The sequence below is a fragment of the Grammomys surdaster genome, unplaced genomic scaffold (genome assembly GCF_004785775.1).
Source record: "Grammomys surdaster isolate TR1022 unplaced genomic scaffold, NIH_TR_1.0 734, whole genome shotgun sequence".
Lineage (NCBI taxonomy): Eukaryota > Metazoa > Chordata > Mammalia > Rodentia > Muridae > Grammomys > Grammomys surdaster.
The window spans coordinates 64898-85370 of record NW_021605153.1 but is presented as its reverse complement, the minus strand read 5'-3'; the positions used below and the strand labels follow the sequence as shown (position 1 = coordinate 85370).

Below are 20473 nucleotides of genomic sequence, written 5' to 3'. Positions count from 1 at the left end.
CAACTAAAGTTACACACAGTTGTCAACCATATAGAGGTGCTGGAAATCAAGACTAGTTGTTCTCCAAGAAAAACATGTGTTGTTAAATGCTAAGACATTTTAGTATCTTCAAGAGAACACTATAAAAGATTCAAAATAAAAATAAAATTTCACACACATTGGTTTGAGATCATATACTGTGTGACTTCTTTTTGGTGTGAGAACATGTGTGAAGAAATATTAGTGGAATGGACTGGGATTGACTAGAGGGGAAGGTAACATTCACTTACTAGAGTTCACTTCAGTTGTCCCACAATCTCATAACAGTCATATAAAGATGCAGTCATGCAGACAACACACTGAGGTACAAATGAGTTCTAACAAAGGACACTTAACAGAACTGGCTATTTGTTGAGAGGATCTGAGTTCACTTCCCAGCATCCACTTGGCAGCTAAAAATAATCTCAATACTAGGTCTTACGATTCAAATCGTTACTCTTGACACTGTAGTACCTACATGCATATTATTAAAGAATCTTAAGGAGGAACGCTAATAAAATATTTTTTACAAAAATTTATTATTTATAACCTAAGCCAAGAGATATTTATACTATAAATCCTTCATTACTGTTAGTTCCTATATAATATAGAAGTATTGTAACCAAAGTTTTATTTCAAGAGTAACATGACAAATACAGAGAGTTTTGATGGCCAGAGTTGCACAGGGCCATGCAGGAGGACTGACAAATGGTTTAGAACTCATGGAATATGGCTCACGAGTTAACACAACTACGATGCGTACACCTTGGTTAAGGCAAGGTCCCAAGGAATGTGTCCTGAAGATTTCAGGCTGTTATGGAGTTCTGCTCTGGTTAATCTCACCATTTCCCTCTTAATCTCAGAATTGTATGAAAACTCAAAATGCACTTCCAACACCTCAGTGGACAGTATCTCTTGCACAAACAATAATCTTACTTAATCTTTTTCAGGCATTGCCTCTGGAGCAGAGGAATGATTCAATCACCACTATAGGGAAGAACTTAGAGATTTAGATTGTCAGCAATGACCACTACACTCAGAAAGCTTTTGGAAAAATAAAATTGTTACTAAAGCCAGTTAAAAATGATTCTGCTACTGGATCAGGTGTAAAAAATCTAAGGGAACAATTTGAAGTTCAGAAAGGCATGTATTTGTTAGTAAATCCATGGATTTAAAAGATCACTGGACAAGAAAAATGGCAGTACTGTCTGATGTAACTCTAACAGAGACTGACTAGTGACAATTGATTTCTCATACACATTTTACCCTCAGGTTTCTGATATGATTTAATAATAATTGCTGATTCTTAGCATTCAAAGCATTTAAAGTAAATATGGTTGATTTTTACATAAAATTAATGGTTTTTGATCTTATAAGTTTACTTTTAAAGATAACACAAGTGACAGCAAATCCTGGCTAGGATAAAGAGAAAGAGGAGTACTCCTCTACTGCTTGGTGGGGTTTTAAACTGGTTCAACCACTCTCAAAATCAATCTGGTGTTTCCTCAGAAAATTGGAAATAGTTCTACCTGAAGGCCCAGCTGTACCACTCCTGGGCATATGCCCAAATAAAATCCAGTATACTATAAGGACACATGTGCCACCCTGTTCAGAGCAGACTATGAATGAAAGTCCAAGTCAGGATACTTCAATCTTACTTAGAAGGGGAAACAAAACCATTATGGGAGACAGGGTGGTGTGAGACAGAAAAACTTATGTGTGAGACTGGAGGGAGAGGGGGAAAGGGAGGCAGGATCAGGTATGTGGGGAAATAGGAAAGAAGCCCAGAAGGCAGGGAGAATGAACAGAAATATGCAGCTGGGGGATATGTACGCAGGAGGTGGGGGTACTTCTAGAAAGTCCCAGATATCTGGGATGGAGAGTCGTTCAGAACTCAATATGGACGAGCTTAGCCAAAATACCCAACAATGTGGAGATGGAACCTGAGTAGACCATCTCCAGTAGTTGGACAGGGTTTCCAAGGGTGGGATGGGGCCACACATCCATCGTCAAAATTTTTGACACATAGTTGTTTCATGTCTAAAGAAAATGCATGGACAAAAATGGAACAGAGATTGAAGGAAAGGCCTAGTGACCAGTTCCATTTGTATTCCACTCCACATGCAAGCACCTAACACTGACACTAGTATTGATGTCATGTTGTTCTTGCAGACAGGACCTAGCATAGCTGTCCTCCAACAGTTTCTACCATCAGCTGACTGAGGTAAATGCAAATACTTACAGACAACCATTGGACTGAGATCAGGGACCTCTATGAAACAGTTAGGAGGAAAGATTGAAATAGCAGAAGAAGATGGCAACAAAATCAGAAGAAAATCACTCTAACTAAACTGGACCCCTGAGAGCTTTCAGAGACTCAACTACCAACCAAAGAGCATATATAGGCTGGATCATGGTCTCTGGCATATTCATAGCAGAGGACCGCCTTGACAGACGTCCATGGGAGAGTGTGCACCTAATCCCTTAGAGATTTGATGTCCCAGTGGAATGGGGAGGCTGGGTGTCTGGGAGTGGGAAGCACCCTTTTAGAGGCAAAGGGGAGGGTATGTAGATGAAGAGCTCTGGGAGTGAGGACTGAGAAATGCAACAGCATTTGGAATGTAAATAAATAAAAAATTTAAATTGTAAAAAATAAGAACAAATTTAAAAAATGATTGCTCCTATTTTTGTTACTGTAGATTTGTGTCTGCCAGGAAAAAAAAATGGCTGAAAAAATTACCTTGGTTCCTTACAATTTATTACTCTATAACAAGTTTCTTGTTTTCTCTTCCTGTACTATGTAATGTTCCTATGAAGGTAATCAGAACATACTGTTATTTCATAGTTATTCACTAGAAGAAAACCAATATATAAAGTTTTACTGCCTGAAAGGTTTTGTTTTCTTGGCAACATAAGCAATGGGAGCAAGAATAAAGTGGTTGAAACATTGTTCTTTCCACTCATAAACTATGTATATGTATGTATACATGTAAAGTTTGTGTTAAAGTATGTTGGTACATTGTACCTTCCGATTTGTATGTATGTGAATATATATATATATATATATATATATATATATATATATATATATATATGAAAAGCTTGGAGCCTGCATGTTGAAAATTTGTTCCATCCACTCACTAGTATGTGTATATGTGCATCTGTGTATATGTGTACATAGCTGTTTATGTGAAATGCTTAGAACCTGCTTGTAGGAGCTTTACTCCAGCCATCCAATCCAATGTGTCAATGTCTCTCTCTCTCTCTCTCTCTCTCTCTCTCTCTCTCTCTCTCTCTCTGTGTGTGTGTGTGTGTGTGTGTGTGTAAATGTATATATTTGTATGTGTTCAGTTGGTGAAACTCATCTTTGCTTTAACCATTTGTGTTTGTGTGTATGTGTGTGTGCTAATGTGCATATGTATTTGTGTGTGCATGTGTCTGTGACTGTTTGATTTTTTCTCACGTTTCTATTCCCTAACCTCTGAATGTCATAGCCAGCAGCACCTGTGAGTTTCTAGAGCAACTCATGTCAGCTGCTTTCACCACTAACTCTCACCAGCTACCTGCCTCCAGTAACTCTGTGGTGTCAAAGTGGATCTTTTACACAGTCATATAAATTCCTCATATAGAATAGATTATTTCAACAAGCTGTGTTTCCCTGACAATTTCGCAAGTGTGTCTTTGATGATATATATAAAAGTCAAGAGTTCTTATGTAAAGTGTATGAAAATAAACCCAGTCTTCTCTAGTCATATCTAATCCAATCTTTGTAGGTTTCTGTTCTCCCACATTAGGAGAACACTGAAAAGCAAATACCCAGTTCAAAGTTTTTGCAATGTCTCCCATACCTTTTTAAATTTTATGTCATTTTAGTTGTGAGCATATGTATATGTGTGTGTGTGTGTGTGTGTGTGTGTGTGTGTGTGTGTGTGTCTCATTATGTACATGAATAGCTTGAGGTAAATATGGAGCCCAAAAGACAGCATCTGGTATTTTGTAGCTATTGTTATAGGTGTTTGGTAACAACAGATGTTGAGTCTGAGTATTGAATTGGTTCCTCTACAATATCAGGACATGATTATATCTGAGACATCAGTTCATCCTTGGAAACACTCTAACACCCTGTTGACAAAAATATTCTTTTCTCCTTTAGGCTCCTAGAAGAACTCTTCTAAATCTTAGAGTGGATTAGGATTCTATTATCTCCTTCTTTCAGAAAGAAAGATTGTTTAAGAACATTGAGGAAGATTATAGGAGACAATTGGAATGCAAGTAAACATGGTATTTTTAGGCAATATGATTAGAGGAAATATTGAGAATCATTCCAAAACCAGATAGAGATGGCAATATAACCCTATATATGGTGATTATGAACCAACTATATATTTTTCAGAATTTATGAAATCAGAGAATGGGAAGACGACTTCACTCTAATCATTTCAAAAGAATTTCGGTCGGGTCTAAACAATATTATGTAACATTTGGGAACAAAGATGCATCCCAACATCCCTGCACTGGAGGCTAATGTGGAGAAGATCTCCACAGCCACCATGATCTTGCCTTTGGTGCTGTGGTAAACAGGGATGAAAGTCACCCAGACACTGCAGAACACCAGCATGCTGAATGTTATGAATTTGGCTTCATTAAAGGCACCAGGAAGGTTTCTGGAAAAGAAAGCCAGAGTGAAGCTCCCAAAGGCCAAGGTCGCCAAGTATCCCAGAACACAGTAAAAGGCATTGACTGAACCCTTGTGGCAAACAATGATGATGTGGCCAAGCTCAGATTGTGCATCAGTATCAACAGAAGGAGGAGAAGCTCCAAGCCAGACTGCACATATAATAACTTGAATTAGAGTACAGATGGGAATGATGTAGTTAGATACCCGTGAAGCAAGAAAGTACTTCATCATTCTTCGTGAGGCTGTGACTTTGAATGCCAGAATGACAGTAATTGTTTTGGCCAACACAGTGGAAACAGAAATGGTGAATACAACTCCAAATGTGATTTGTTGCAGGATGCAGGTGGCTGAGTTTGGATGGCCAATGAAGAGTAAAGGACAGAGGAAACAAAAGATGAGTGAGATAAGCAAGATATAGGTGAGAATTCGATTATTGGCCTTAACAATGGGAGTACTGTGGTGCTTTACAATGACCCCAAGAACCACAATGGAGAATGCAGAGAAGCCCAAGGAGATTAAGGAAAGTGCCATTCCCAGTGGTTCTTCATAGCTCAGAAATACAACAACTTTAGGAATGCAGTGATTCTTCTCTGTGTTAGCATATTGGTCCTCTGGACACTGGACACAGAAATCTACATCTAATGGAGAAATGAAGGTATTGTTAGTTCTGCTTCAGCAATTTTATTGACAGTATATTACATTTAAGTATAGAGAAGTATTGCAATACATGAGTCTGTGTGCTGAGAATGCATTGAAGGTCACTGCTACATGAAATAAATGACTCCATTTTTTAATGTTGATCATCCTTAGTATAAGTAAAGCAACATTTTTGTCTATTGTACTATATTTTTGTGAACATATATCATGGGTGTATATATTCATGAGCATGTTTACATGTAAAATAACAGAACGTATCATGAACTAGAATGATTGAGTTTATATAGGGGAAGCATAAGTGTGAGAATGAGACTTGAAATTCATTCAAATATAATATTGATGTTTGTATCTTCAAAAATAATTTTAAAAATCATTACCTTTTGTCCTCTAACACCACACCCGTAGGTCTTTTTCATAAAAAGGCTGTAAGTCTATTACTGAAGGTAAAAAGCTCAATAATTCACACCTTTATGTGTAGAGGAAATCTGATTGCCAAACCACTGAGTCATTGAATGACTGCAATAAAGTATAACGTTCTTCCAAGATTAGAAATATTTTACATGAAACAATGGATTTGTGGAGAGTCATTATTATTTTATTTGCTTAAGTGTTTAGGAATTTATCTTAGTTGTAAGCAGAATGTATTGCTCTTGGAGAATACTTGAGTTTGGTTCACAGCAGCAAGGTCATCTGCCTCCAACCAGCCTTGTTAAATTATTTTGTGTATGCTTAATGTAGCACTGCATGAATATTGCAAAGTAATATGTAGCAGTTAGTTGCCTCCTACTATTTCATGAGTTCTGGAGATAAATCTACAATATCATTTTGGGAAAGGGTTTAACTGCTAAACCAATAAATATCTCATGATGTCAATTCAATTATATAGCTAGACAACAAAAGTACCAGAAAAAACCTACATGCCTGCCATTTGTATTTATTTGAGCCTGACTAAATACTATTTTGACTAACATGGGCTATGCTAGTGCCAATGACATTTGAAAGTGAGTCTAGTTCCTTTCAGGACAAAACAATTTTAATGTGTTCTGTTGTGGTAAATATTAACTGGGCCTTATCTATAATAGTAATGAATAGAGGATCCCTTATTTTTCAGACAATGTGTCAAGATTGATCCTCAGTTTTCTAAATTTTAAGTCACATTGAATTTTTGAAAAAACAGAATATTTTTATTATTCAAAATATCCTCTAAGAGAAGGAAAAACTCACTTGAATATCTGATAATTTTACAAGTCATTATTTGCTCTCTTCATTTGTCTTATAAAGGATTCTGATTTGTTTACCCATATACATATGTCTTATTTATGCATAGGCATATGTAAGGGCACGTATATCAAGGCAAAATAAATAAATGCTTTAAAAATTCATGATCTCTCTATATTTTATAGAGCATTAAATACTAGAAAAGATCTTATCTAGAGTACACTGACACTGAAGATTTCTTACCAAAACTATTTTCTTGAGAATATGCCATTATAATTTTTCAAGGTTTCAAAGATAGAGGTCAATTATTTTTCTGTCCTTAATGAAGACATTTTAAAATATTGTATTCCCATAATGACTAACTTTGAACTTAGATATTTTTATTTTTAAATTTCCAGTTTATACCTTTTCTGCATGCCAACATGAGAGCAAGATGATAATACATTTGAAGACATTATTCCAGCAGGATATACTCACTTGTCTCATTAGAAATTTCATTTTCTGGACAGGGTTTGCAATGAAAACAGCATGTTGCCATTCCCTCCATCACAGATTTTCTAAATCCAGGACCACAGTCGGCATTGCACACAGAAGTAGGAATCTAAGAAAAAGTAGACATATGCTGCTGATAGGAGTTTTACTTAAGTCTTACATAATTATATGGTAGCATGTAATGTTACTAAACTAATTTTATATGCACCAACAAAGTTACCAGATTTTATCTACTGAATTGTTTGATGACGGACATCATTATATGGAAAAAATTGAGGAAAAGTTGATTTGTTTCTGAATTCCTAGAAATTAAGAAAGAAAAGCTACTAGCATCGTGTGTGAAACACTATAGAGATTTCAAGATGGTTACTCTAGTTAGTTATTGTTACCTAGACACATAATTCAGAATAAAGACACAGAGATGCCTAATTGACTTGAAAAATTACCTCTGTCAGACTATCCTGTCATTATATATGTAGACATATTTTAAAATGTTAATTGATGTAGGAATCCCCAGCCCATTGTAAGCAGTGTTGCTTCTATCCAGTGGTACATTGGAAACCAAGCAGAACAAGCCAATAAGCAGAGTTTTCTGAATGACCATATTTCAGTCACATTATCCCAATCCCTGCCTTTTCTTCTCTTGAAAGTAATCCTTGAGTCAAATCAACCTTTTTCTCCTCACTTTGCTTATAGTTGCTGTTTAATAGTTTCAACATAGTAGCAAATTAGAAGTAAAGGACAAAAAAAGTTGGGGAGAAGTAAGGCCTCAAGTATCAGATAACCAAAATAACCTCAACAACATTAGAACAATAAACCTCAACAAACTATGTGAAATCAAAAAAACAGCAGCATATGACCAACTTTACTGCATTTGTATTTAGCAGGTGGTGAGTTGTTCTACAGTGAGCAGGAAGAAATGTTACAGAGCCTGCAAATTATGTGAAAACACGAGGAAGATATAGATTGCTTAAAGATAATTCACATATTTCTAAAATTAAGAAACTCTTGAGTTTACAATGAATCTCGTGATGAGGATATAAATGTTGCATTTGAGTTTTGCTGCTATATGCATGCTGAATTTGTATCTCTTGTTTTTGTTAGGTTCCTATTGCCATTACAGTCTGTTATCCACAGATTCATCTCATGTTCTCCAGAAATATAGTAAATCACAACTCTTTTTTTTTCCTTTGTTGAAAAAAGGTCTCCCATTGTGGTATTAGTAGATCTCAACTAGCTATATAGAACAGGGCACACAATTTTTCTTCTTTTACTGTATTTATGTTTTCCTATTTATTTTAACACTAAGATTTTAAAGACTATTTTTAAGACAAATTAAGAATATACATTTCCTTGTCCTTATTCTACTCATTTCATTTAATGTAGAGTATCCAGTTCAGCCTGGGTTTGAGCAGGATCAGTGCAAATGTCTGATTGGCCACAAATGCAGGGAGAATATCCTGGCTCATAATTCAAACAATGTAGATTAAAGTCATGTGCCACTACAGAAACTTGGTTTCATTTCTGATTTTAATGGAAATTATAGGATTCTCCTGTCCATGTGGTACAATGTCCTCTATAGGTTTGACATAGAAATCTGCAATATTGCAACATGTATTTTCCTAAATTGTCAGAGGGGTTTTTTTTGTCTTTTTAAAAACTCACATAGTTCTATCCTTTAGTTTATTTGTGGGATGCTTTACATGTACCTGACATGCTGACATGCATACGATTAATAACACTTGCATTCATGGAATGAAACCATTTGGACACAGAGTCTGATTTTTACTTGTGCTGTTGACAACTATTGGTAGATATTTAGTCAAGAATTATTTCAGCCATGTCTGTAAAGATGAATGAGGTAGTAATTATGTTTCTTCTGTTCTATTTCACTATGCTGCTACCCCTCCCATTTTTTAAAGATGTGCTCTGTTCATATATATAAGGGAGTATTTTTATCCCCCCCCCAAGGAGGCCACAAAGAGATGTCTATTTTTTTGTTGTTAATCATTATATTTGTTTATATTTCAAAAGCTGTGCTCCTTCCCAGTCTCCTCTTTCTAAACCCTGCTCCTCATCTGCCTCCCCTTTCCCTCTAAGAGAGTACTCCTCCATCTATCATCCCTCTTCCACCTAACCCGTCTATCACCTCCCTTTCCTGAGGCATCAAGCCTCTGCAGGACAAATGAGTAAAATGTCAATTTTTAATAAACTATTCATTCCCCCAGTGGCCATATTGATTTGAGTGGTCTATGCTCTTAACTTTAACCATGGTGCCTTTTAGGTCATTACTTCTAACAAGGTCCAAATCAGGGCCTATAATCATATGGCACCCAGAGTCTTTGCTGATATTTGTGGTTTGTGTTCTTACTAGCGTGTCGACAGGTATATGAGGTTACTAATTTTACAATGTACATGTCTAGACCTGAGGTCCTGCAACCAATGCTATCTGTATTGGTATCCAGGAACTGTGATACCACCTAAGGCCATGTGGATGCCCTTAGCAGTCTAGTGATTGTTACCTTAAATCATGTTGTAGTCCATGGGTTCTGCTGTCACCTAGAGCCATACTGATCTGAGTGAACTTTACTATTCCAGATGGCTATGTCTGATTCATAATCCTACTACACCAGTGTCTATGTTGATTTTTGTAGCACGTGATATAACTGAAGACATGGGAATTCTAATAATCTGTATGGCAGCATGAAACCATGTTGATGTGCATTGACTGTACAGAACAGGGGGCATTGTCTGTGTCTGTGACCCTGATGCATTTAGGATCCAGGTTTCTGTCTCTGCTAACACTATAATCTGTGTACAACCCCGTTATCTTTGCTACTGATACTCTAAAAATGATAGGACATGACTTTTGCATTAATTTGAATGATTTCAAATTCATAGATGCAAAGAAGGCATAAGAAAATTTTATGTAAAAACTCGTACTGACATCCCCACCCCTACCCTTTTCCCACTATCCAAGAAAGTAAAGCAGCATAAATAGGAAGACAATAAAATGATTAAAATATATGGTAAAGAATCTGATGTTAGCTAGCCACAGTTTTGGAATTCTTGAGGGACTTTGGGAGGGAACAACTAGGTACTCTTTTCAGGACAGGCACTCAGAGTTTTGCCATGCTCTAGAGGGTTCATAAATATCAGAAAGTGGACTTTTTCATTTCAATTTATTGAAGGGTGCTGTGCTGACAGGCATACATGGAAAAACAGGGAATTGAGAATGATCAGGTTGCATTATGGGAAATACCAAAAGAACAAAAAAAATTATGGTAAAAAATATATCAAACACATTGTCTGTGATATTTGATTAGAGAAGACAACCACTAACATTCAATTACTACTAAAATTATTTGCTAATATTGTTTAGTTGTTTTTATTTTAATATATGATACAGTTTTAGCAGATGTTGTGTCGAGTATTTGAATTTTGTATATAATGTTATTTTGACCTAGTGTGTTCATATTTTTTATATATATAACGGAATTCTTCTAAAATCTTTCATAGGACTCATTTATCAGTTATTATTTATTATTATTTGGTTCATTCTTAAGATTTTTTGTCTCCTTTTGTTATAAAGGATGCACTAACTGGATATAGTAACTGGATTGGCAATTATATCTCTTAATTTTTGAAAGACATAATTTACTTAGTCCTAAATTAAGAATGTCCATGGTGTACTAAAATAAAAAAAAAACCCATATGGAGAAAAGATAGCACAAGATTAAAACAATGTATTTCCCTGAAAAGGGGAAATACCATAGACATCATTTGTGAATGGAGTTGTGCACTGAAAAGATTGGGGTGGGGATGAGAATAGATGGGAATGATAGAAGGAGGGTAGAGTATGCAACATTTCTAGAGACCGTTAGTATACTGGTAGCATGTCTGAGCCGAATAAGAAAGCTAAAGCAATAGAAACTCCCAGGAATACATGAGGGTAACTTTAGATAAATCTCCTAGTAAAGGGGGATAGGGAGCCATAATATCCATCACCAAGCACCAGGCAAGTGTTCCAGGGTAGGAACTGCAATAGCATTCCATCCACAAACACTTTGACTTATACTTTATCCTGCTTAATCATGTTTCAGAGTAAAGATTGAGCAGAGGAAGATGAAATAGATAGCCAATTCCTGGTCCAGTTTGAGAGACTCCCATAAGACAAAGATTACCCCTGATGCTGGCAATAATATTCTGCTACACTTGAAGTCAAGAGCCTAACATATCCATGATGACAGAAGCATCACTCAGGAACTGGAGAAAGCAGATGTGGAGATCCACACCCAAACAATAGGTTGAGCTCCTGGAATCCTGAGCAAGAGGGAAAGGAAGCAATGTAGGAGCAAGACAGGTCAAGGAAACCAGAAGAACACCTACATAATCAACCAATCATCAGCCATAATGGTTCACAGAGACTGAACCATCAACCATGAATAATGCATGGTACTGATCTAGGCACTCTTTATGGGCTTTTCTTTTTGTTTTGTTTCTTTTACTTTTTCTTTTCTTTTTTTTTTTTTAAGCACTGTGAAGCTTGTTTTTTATCTGGGACTATGAGCAATACCAGGTCATGTGTCTTACTACTCTGTTGCCTCTCTCTGGGATACCTTACCCCTAATGGACTGCCTCACCTGACTCCAATAAGAGAACACAAATCTGTGCATATTTGTTGTACAACATGATGATGTTACATGTTGATATCCTGTAACGGGCGAGTGGTTAGTGCCCTCTAACCACTTTTTTTCCCTCTTTTCTGAAGAAGGAAAGAGTTGTGTATGGGAAAGATAGGAGAAGGAGTAAGAGCAGAGGAGGCTCTGTAAATGTTTATCAGTATGTAAACTGAATGGATGAATGAAAGTATTAACTACATTTGAAAATGATTGAAGCTGGTAGAACCAACTGTAATGCAGAGCAAGACTTTCTGTGGATCGGGTTCTCTCCTGCAGCCTTCATATCTGATCATTGTTCCACAATAAATTTTAAGAAAAATTTGTCAAGGACTATTTCATTTTATAAGCTAAGTATTTGCTATTTCAAACTTGCTATTTATATGCTTCTACTAGACACATGTCTACCCTTCCCACATTGTTTTGGATATGTGCAGCTGGAATATAATTGATAGACAACTGATACCTAGAGTGTGTTCTTTGTCTTGTACCTATTGGCTTTAAATTTCAATCTTTAAGCATACTTTCTTGTTCTCCGATGGGTTTCCTTTTTCCTTGTACTTTTTTTTGGTCATAGTTTGAATTGTCTACAGAGTATGCCTTTTTCTTCATGTCTGGCAATACTATCCTCAACTTGGAGCATGCCTTTTGTGAGATATTTATTTGGTTTAGTTTGTTTTTCCTTTATGTGTGTGTGTGTGTGTGTGTGTGTGTGTGTGTGTGTGTGTTTGAAATTTTTTCATTATCTTATAATTTACCAGAAACCCTTTGTAATTTCCACACTCAGTGTCTCATTATATTAAAATTTTCACAATTTCATTTCATTGTATTCTCCAAGCAGTGACTATTGCCCTCTTTGGGTTTTTTGTTTGTTTGTTTGTTTTTGTTTTTGGTTGTTTGTCTTACAACCATTGTTTGACTTATTGTTTAGTATATCTTTGAACATACTTACACCTCAATTTATGATTTTAATGTTTAGAATATTTCCTTGATTTCTCCACATTTTTATTTATTAGATTCTACACTGGGATGATAATATATACAAGCAGAACACTGTTTGCACTGATTGTTTTTAAAAATCTATATTCTTCCAGTGAATGTGTTTATAAGGTTCATATGAGCCCCGGTTAGAACACACCTAGTTTTCAGTTTTATCCTCTAAATGGATACTCAGTTCTGTAACTTCATTTTCAGTGCTTAAATTTTTTTCCCTAAAAACGGCATTCATAATCACATTGAGGTAGAATGATAACTTTAAATTTCATACTAACAGAGCAACCTGAGATATTACTTCAAATGAAACAGGGCAGTTTGAATATGACACATTAAAACTAATCACATCAGAATTCATACATATACTATACACAGCAAGCATATAAGATATTTAAGTTCCAAATTGCCTCAAAAGCAAGTTTTTTATTACTACCAACAGACACACACACACACACACACACATGGAGAGAGAGAGAGAGAGAGAGAGAGAGAGAGAGAGAGAGAGAGAGCAACTATGCACAGACTTCTTTGTTTAAATGACATATGCAAGAACGAATGGGACCAGAGAAGTTTTCTTTAGTGAGTAGTATCTTTTAAAATTTATGATTCAGGTCTAGAGATATGATCAAGTTCTCAAGAACAAATGTTACTCATGAAGAGGACCCATGTTTGATTTCAAACACTCACTGAGTTGGATGAAGATCTTGCAAATGCTCTGAGATTTAAGTAACTGTTCAGCTATCCATATATACTACACATGCAGGTGTTGCACAGATATACATGCAGACAAAACACCCATACAAACAACAAAAAAATCAAGAAAAAAATACCAAGGTCTACTTCATAGAATATCTAAATTTGTTATAAAATGTCAATGTATGGTTAGCTAGAGTTTTTGAAATTTAGGACTTGTGGTTAAATAGACTTAAAAATTACAGGATAAAAATTGGTGACTTGGTTATGCTGAATTTACTCTGTCATTACAAAGAACCAGAGTCTTTAAACATCCTTTAAAGGGGGTTCTTACAAGATTTGAAATAACTATGTAGTGGTAATAATGGGACTAATAGAATATTGCTCATTTTACTGGAAATAATATAAAAATGTTGTCAAAAATACTTAATATTAAAGGCATGAAATAGTTTCTGATATGATAAAAATACATTGTATGCATGTTGAAAAGTCTCAATGAATTACTAAAAAGTCACCTAAAACATGAAAAAATAAACATATTATAGTATGCTAACAATTAGTCTCTCACATGAAAATCAATTCCATTTCACCAGGTTCACACAATGGATGCACACAATTGACAGTGTAATTTAAATTAGTACAATTAGGCTGAACTCACCTGTGTACTTTCTGTAACCCACTCTAACATATCTTCAGATAAATGTATCTGTCGACCATTTGAAAAATATGAACTAAACATTCCTATTTGCACTTTAAGTACATCACCGTGTGGGAAATTCCGAATGTAGAAAATGTCATACTCTTCCTTCAGTTTGTCTCTTTGGTTCATATTCACTCTGTCTCCAACAGGATTAGTGAAGGGAGTCTTCCTCAGGAAGGAACACAGCTGAAATACAGGCAACATATTATAGAGGATACTCTTTTTCTTAAAGTAAGAAAATATATTCATGTCTATTTTAAAGGCAAATTTACTGGCAAGATGCAAGTGAAATTTTTCAATGAATGTAAAATGATGTACAAAATTATAATGTTTTTTTAATTTTAGTTCTCTAAGAGGAGATTACCAAGCATGCATGTTGACAGAAAATATATATTTGCAATATGAAACATGAAGACACATAAATCAGAGAGACTTTCATCCATGTAGAAAACACACATCGTAGCACCACAGATTTATTTACAAAAACATACTCCTATATTCCCAAACACACATATGAAAATACAGATACACACACAGGCAAAATATGCATCTAAACATCAAACAGACACAGATATACACAAAACATATACTAAGGTACACACACAGAGAAACACACAGAGTGGAATAGTCTTAGGTAGACACAGACATGTACTGACACCCACACAGTGTTACACTGACACAGAGAAAATTTGTCATACCATACATAAATAAACAGGCAAAAAATTTAAAGAACATATACAAAACACACAAGCACATGCATTGATAATTATGCATAGTAATATACATATTGACAAAATACACCATGCAGAAAGTCTCTCTCTCTCTCTCTCTCTCTCTCTCTCTCTCTCTCTCTCTCTCTGTATTTCCCACTATATCTATATGTGTATCATATATATCTACATATAGGTATAGATATAGATATTCACATGGATATAGAGAAACACAGAAACATACAGGTAAGCAGTAAGAATTATACATTCACACACATGACCACAAACAAATGTAATGAACTGAATTCTAGCACTACTTTTTGTGTAAGTACTCTCACAGCACAAAGTGATTCTACTAGCCTAGATTATGAACAGCAGGTGTAGGATCTCTAGTTAAAGCTATCCCCTTCAGTGATAAGAACATATTTTAGAATTAATGAACAAGGACTCATCATTAAGTGGACTCTTGTGGATGGAATCTATGTTTTCCATATTATAATATGTATGATGATATTCACATAATCTGTATCAAAATTATAGACTACATTGAAACATTATGACTTCTAATACATTCCCTTAATATTAGATTTTTTATACCAATATCTAGATTTATTTTCTGAGTAAAAAATACTAACTTTTTGGAAATATTTTCTAGCATATTGTTTTGGGCATCTTACAGTCTTTTAAAATTATGACATTGATAACACAAAAAATCATCTAACAGTACAAATACTACCTTTTGGCACCTATAATTGTTTTCTTTGAAATTGTCCTTGGGCAGAGTATCAAACTGTTGAAAAGTCACCTCATGGAGTGCATGAGCAAAAGCATACACAGCATTGTATATGTCATAACTCCATTCAATAAAGGCCATGTCAAAAGTATGTGCCATTAGCCGTTCTGAAGAGTAATTGGATGAACAGTTTCTCAGCATCTTACACAAAGAAGCTGAGACTTCACAGTTGAAGTGCATCCATTCCAGCTTTACCAGAAATTCATCTGAGTATTTGAAAGGGTTCAATGTCTGAACAAAATGTTTAAAACCAGAAATCTCGCTATGGTGTTGTCCAAAAGCAAAAGTCCCATATAAGTTATCAAAAGTTAAGTCTTTCTTACTACGAGTAACATCCCATTTTGAGGTGGTGACCCATATTCTCTGTATGCCTCGAGATTCCCACATTCTAAAGCTCACAGCTAAAGTACTGTCTGTGTCACCATAAATGATAACAACATTTGCGGTTGATGTTATGATTTGATTGTAATACATTTCAGCTCTTGACATGTATAAATGCATATTGACTGGAATCATGTTGACAAAGGCAAAGCAGACTGTACTTTTTTCCATTTCTCTTCCCAAATAAGAAAGAAATTGGATACCTTGATCATTGTCTGAGATGGCCAACCCTACCCAGTTCCAACTGAAATGAATTATGAAGGAGACCAGAGCAAGGGCTAGAGCTCTATCATCAGAGGACATCTGATATAGATGAGGAAATTTTTCATTATCATTTAAGACAGGATGAAACGGTCCATAAGTAACCTGAAGGAACTAGAACACAGGTAGAAGTATGAGGTACAACAAGTTCATAGAACTTGAAAACACATTTTTCTGCACATTCTAGAAATTTCATCCATCTCTTATTTCCTCCCTCATCTCTATTTCACATTAGGAAATGTGGAAGCCACATCATGTCCCTGAATAGTACTCATGAACTACATAAAATGTCCCAGGCCTAGGAAGGTCATGTTGGCACTAAAAAGTATATGATTTCATGATAAAATTCCCATCCTGCTTCTAATACACACACACACACACATACAGAGAGAGAGGGGGGAGAGGGAGAGGGAGAGGGAGAGGGAGAGGGAGAGAGAAACCTGAGAAACCTTACCTGCTGAGATATGAAGTTGTTTAGGATTACATGAAGTTTAAGAGTTGTTTCCAAATTTAGTCCTGTAACTGCCATTGGACACTTGTTGAATTCTTTACACATATAATTAGGGAGAATATTACGTATTTTTAAACTCTTACGAATGACACTATTTAATTGAGATTCCCAATTACAAGTGTCCTTGGAGAATTCAAATATTAGAGAGATATTTGGCAAAAGATCAGGATTCCTGTTGATTTCATATATGGAAAAAGCCAAAGCCAGAGCATATTTGTGGTTTTCAGTATGTGTTCTGTAAAAGGTTACAGTGTTTATAATTGAAAGATATTTACAGATATAATTTGCAGTCTAAAAGTGGACAATCCTGCACTGGATTGTACTGTGCCACCCTGGCAAGATTGAAATGACCTGTGTAATGTGGTTGGGGTGACAAAAGAAGCTGGACCAGGTTCATAAAACCTTGAAATGTTCATGAAAGGTCATCTTTCATAATTGAGATGTCACCACTATTAGTAATTATATCACTTTTCAATGAATGCAAATGTATCACTTCAAGCCCACACTTTGCTTCTTTATTCTAAAGAAAGAGTATAGAACTGGACCTTAAAATCAAGTGAAGTTTTATAGATCAAAATATAAAGCTCCCAGTGGACCAATCTCTTAGTTAAATTTTTGTTGCAGCCTCAATACATAAACAGCTACCATATGGATGAAAGTTAAGAAAGTAACTGAATATCTATATGAATGCTCTGCACAACTAAATGTGTCTGGAACATTAATGACCCCAACACAAGCATTAGAAACTACATTCTGATGAAAGAATCATCACCTGTTTCTATGGCCATTTTCCTAAATACACTTAGGATAAAGTCATAGAAAATTAATAAGGATCTTTTGATAAGATGCTATTGGATACTGCAATAGGGAAAGTGTCTAGGACAGAGATTTATACAGTAGATAAAGGTCCAGGTTTGCCTTATTGCTTAGCATATGGCCTTGTAATTGTGAGGCTGATAGAAAGAACTATATACTCTGTGTAAAATTAAAGTGGTAATATATCATTAAGACTTTAATATAATTTGAAGGTCTTTCTTTTTTGCAGGTTCAAAAACAGTGCAAAAGTCTCAAAGCTTTGCTATTCCCTTCATCATCAGTAGTCTAGGGAAATACTAATGAAGACCTGTACATGGAAAACACAAAAGCACTTACTGTTTATTGAAAATATTACGGAAATACTCTTTCTCCACAGGCCATTTGACTGATGCAATAAAGAAGGCACAACCTGTTCCCGGGTTTGCATACTTGTCTTCATTCTGCTTCATTCTCCAAAAGCACCTGGGATGAAAAAAATCAGCCACAAGGCGTGGAATGTTTAGGAGCAAGAAAAATAAAATCATGGTGTACATATTTTCCTGCTCTTAATCTGGGAAATATGGATTGTGAAGTGCCAAACAGATCAGGAAATCAAACAGGTACCTATATATCACCATGTACTGTTTTCACAGTTGTCAAGGGAGATGCTACATATGTATTCATATTTCCTATTTTCGAGGTGTTTCATCACCCCTGGAGGAATCATTGACATCCCCTCCTGAGAAGCCTCATCTGATGTCCACCGTGCATGTGAAAAATTGGTTGATAAATATATACAAGGATTGCATAGCTAGGTAAATTGCATCACATATGTTTGTGGAAATCATGGTCCCTGGAAAGACTCCACTTTGTGAAAATTTGGTCCCAGGAGTGGCTCAAAATCTGTTTATGTAAACACCTTAAATAATGTCAATGGATTTTTTTAGTTGATCTATCATGAGACATGCATTAATGGTTCAAGTAGGATTTGTGAGGTCTTAGGTCATGGTTACAAACTGGCCATGGTGTGACAAATCCCCAGAGAGGTAAAAGTAGTCTCATGCTTAGAGCATTTGGTATCCACTGAAAATGCAGTACGAACAATGCTACAGCATTGACAGGCACAGAATATCTAAATATAATCTGTACTTACATTGTCTTGAGAATTAAAAAGTATAACAGATATAGAAATGTCCTAAATCCTGCTGCATCTAAAACTATCCAGATTATCATGAATCAGAATTTACTTGCATATATTTTTATTAAACTCATTATTTACCATAATTTTAAATACATTAATAATATTCTCCTGTATAGTTAGAATTTAATTTTCTTCCAATATATGGTGTGAAGGTTGATATGAATTATTTTAAATTTTAAATATTTTATTTATTTGTATTCCGGTCAACGAGACCCACTGTGTCCTCTTGTATTTTAAATATTCAACAAGATTAAGAAAGAATGATAAATTTGTGTGCTCATTTCAAACACTACATAAGACCTAGTTCCCAGATTCCCACTAAATATCAATGACAAATTAATCTGAATATTTAAGTTCTAAAGAATCATCCTGCTGGGCAGTGGTGGCACACGCCTTTAATCCCAGCACTTGGGAGGCAGAGGCAGGCAGATTTCTTAGTTCGAGGCCAGCCTGATCTACAGAGTGAGTTCCAGGACAGCCAGGGCTACACAGAGAAATCCTGTCACGCAAAACCATTAAAAAAAATAAAAAAAGTAATAAAAAAGACTGATCTTCAAACTTAACCCTCAGTTCTCATTTATCAATACCTAGCTTAAACCTGTTTCGTCTACTTTATATTTGATTTTCTACACTGATTATGCTAATTTTATGTTCCAGCAGTTGCTATGAACAATTCTTACAATTAATATATTAGAAAGAAATAGTGCAATCCAGTTTGCACCTGTGCCTAGAGCAGAGCAGCTGCTTTGGATCACCACCAATCCAGCACACATCCCTGTTGCAACTCAACTCCCCAGCTGTTCTGACACATCCAGGATCACAGGTGATAATTCAATCCTCATCTTAATCCCTGACATAATTTGGATCTCTGAGACTCCAAGACACAGATACCCCACCCAACCAGAGATCTGTGCACCTTCTGTTTTCCACATTTGTCTGGAGCAGAGTCTCTGCTCTTGATGCTCACCCACCCATATCATATCTCAGTTACAGCTCATTTCTCCAGGTGTTCTGACACATCCAGGATCACAGAATCATAGGATCACAGGCTCACAGGAGGAACAGGTTCCAGTCAGAGACAATGAGTCCAGTTAACACCGGAGATAACCAGATGAAAAAAGACAAGCACAAGAACATCAACAAGAGAAGCCAATAATACTTGGCAACATCAGAGCCTAGTTCTCCCACCACAGCAGGCCATGATACCACCACATACCTGTAAAGCAAAAATAAAGATCTAAATTCTCATTCAATGAAGATGATAGTGGACTTTAAGAATGAATTAAGTAACTCCTATATAGAAATATAGAAGAACACAGGTAAACAAGTTAAACCCTTAAATAGGAAACAAATGAATCCCTTAAAGAAATACAGGAGAACACAATAAAACAAGTAAAGAAATTGAACAAAACTATCCTGGATCTAAAAATGGAAATAGAAACACTAAAGAAAACAAAAAAGGAGGCAACCCTGGAGATTGAAAACCTATGAAAGAGAGGAGGAGTCTCATATACAAGCACCACCAACAAAGTACAAGAGAAAGAAGAAAGAATGTCAGGTAGAAGATTCTACAGAAGACATCAACACAACAGTCAAGGAAAATACAAAAAGCAAAAAGCTCCCAACTCAAAACAGTCAAGAAATCCAGGACACAATAACAAGACCAAACCTAAGAATATTGGGTATAGAAGAG

General features: G+C 35.6%; 1 protein-coding gene across 1 annotated transcript; it reads right to left on the bottom strand.

Moving 5' to 3' along the window:
- Positions 1–4414: 4414 nt before the first annotated feature.
- LOC114633702 (vomeronasal type-2 receptor 116-like) lies at positions 4415–18133 on the bottom strand. Its single transcript, XM_028782308.1, has 6 exons — positions 17951–18133; positions 16775–17036; positions 15575–16386; positions 14087–14314; positions 7049–7172; positions 4415–5334 (listed from the first exon to the last, which is right to left on the bottom strand). The coding sequence occupies exons 1-6, from the start codon at positions 18131–18133 to the stop codon at positions 4415–4417; spliced, it is 2529 nt and encodes an 842-aa protein (XP_028638141.1).
- Between the last annotated feature and the right edge of the window lie 2340 nt (positions 18134–20473).

What these genes read in the sequence shown, in the direction of transcription:
- LOC114633702 (XM_028782308.1), bottom strand. Translation starts at nt 18,133, where the DNA reads ATGTACACCATGATTTTATTTTTCTTGCTCCTAAACATTCCACGCCTT. An exon ending in AGAAAGAGTATTTCCGTAAT is followed by an intron (nt 17,037 to 17,950) that starts ATTTTCAATAAA and finishes TCAATTATAAAC; the next exon opens with ACTGTAACCTTTTACAGAAC. An exon ending in ACAATTATAGGTGCCAAAAG is followed by an intron (nt 14,315 to 15,574) that starts GTAGTATTTGTA and finishes CCTGTATTTCAG; the next exon opens with CTGTGTTCCTTCCTGAGGAA.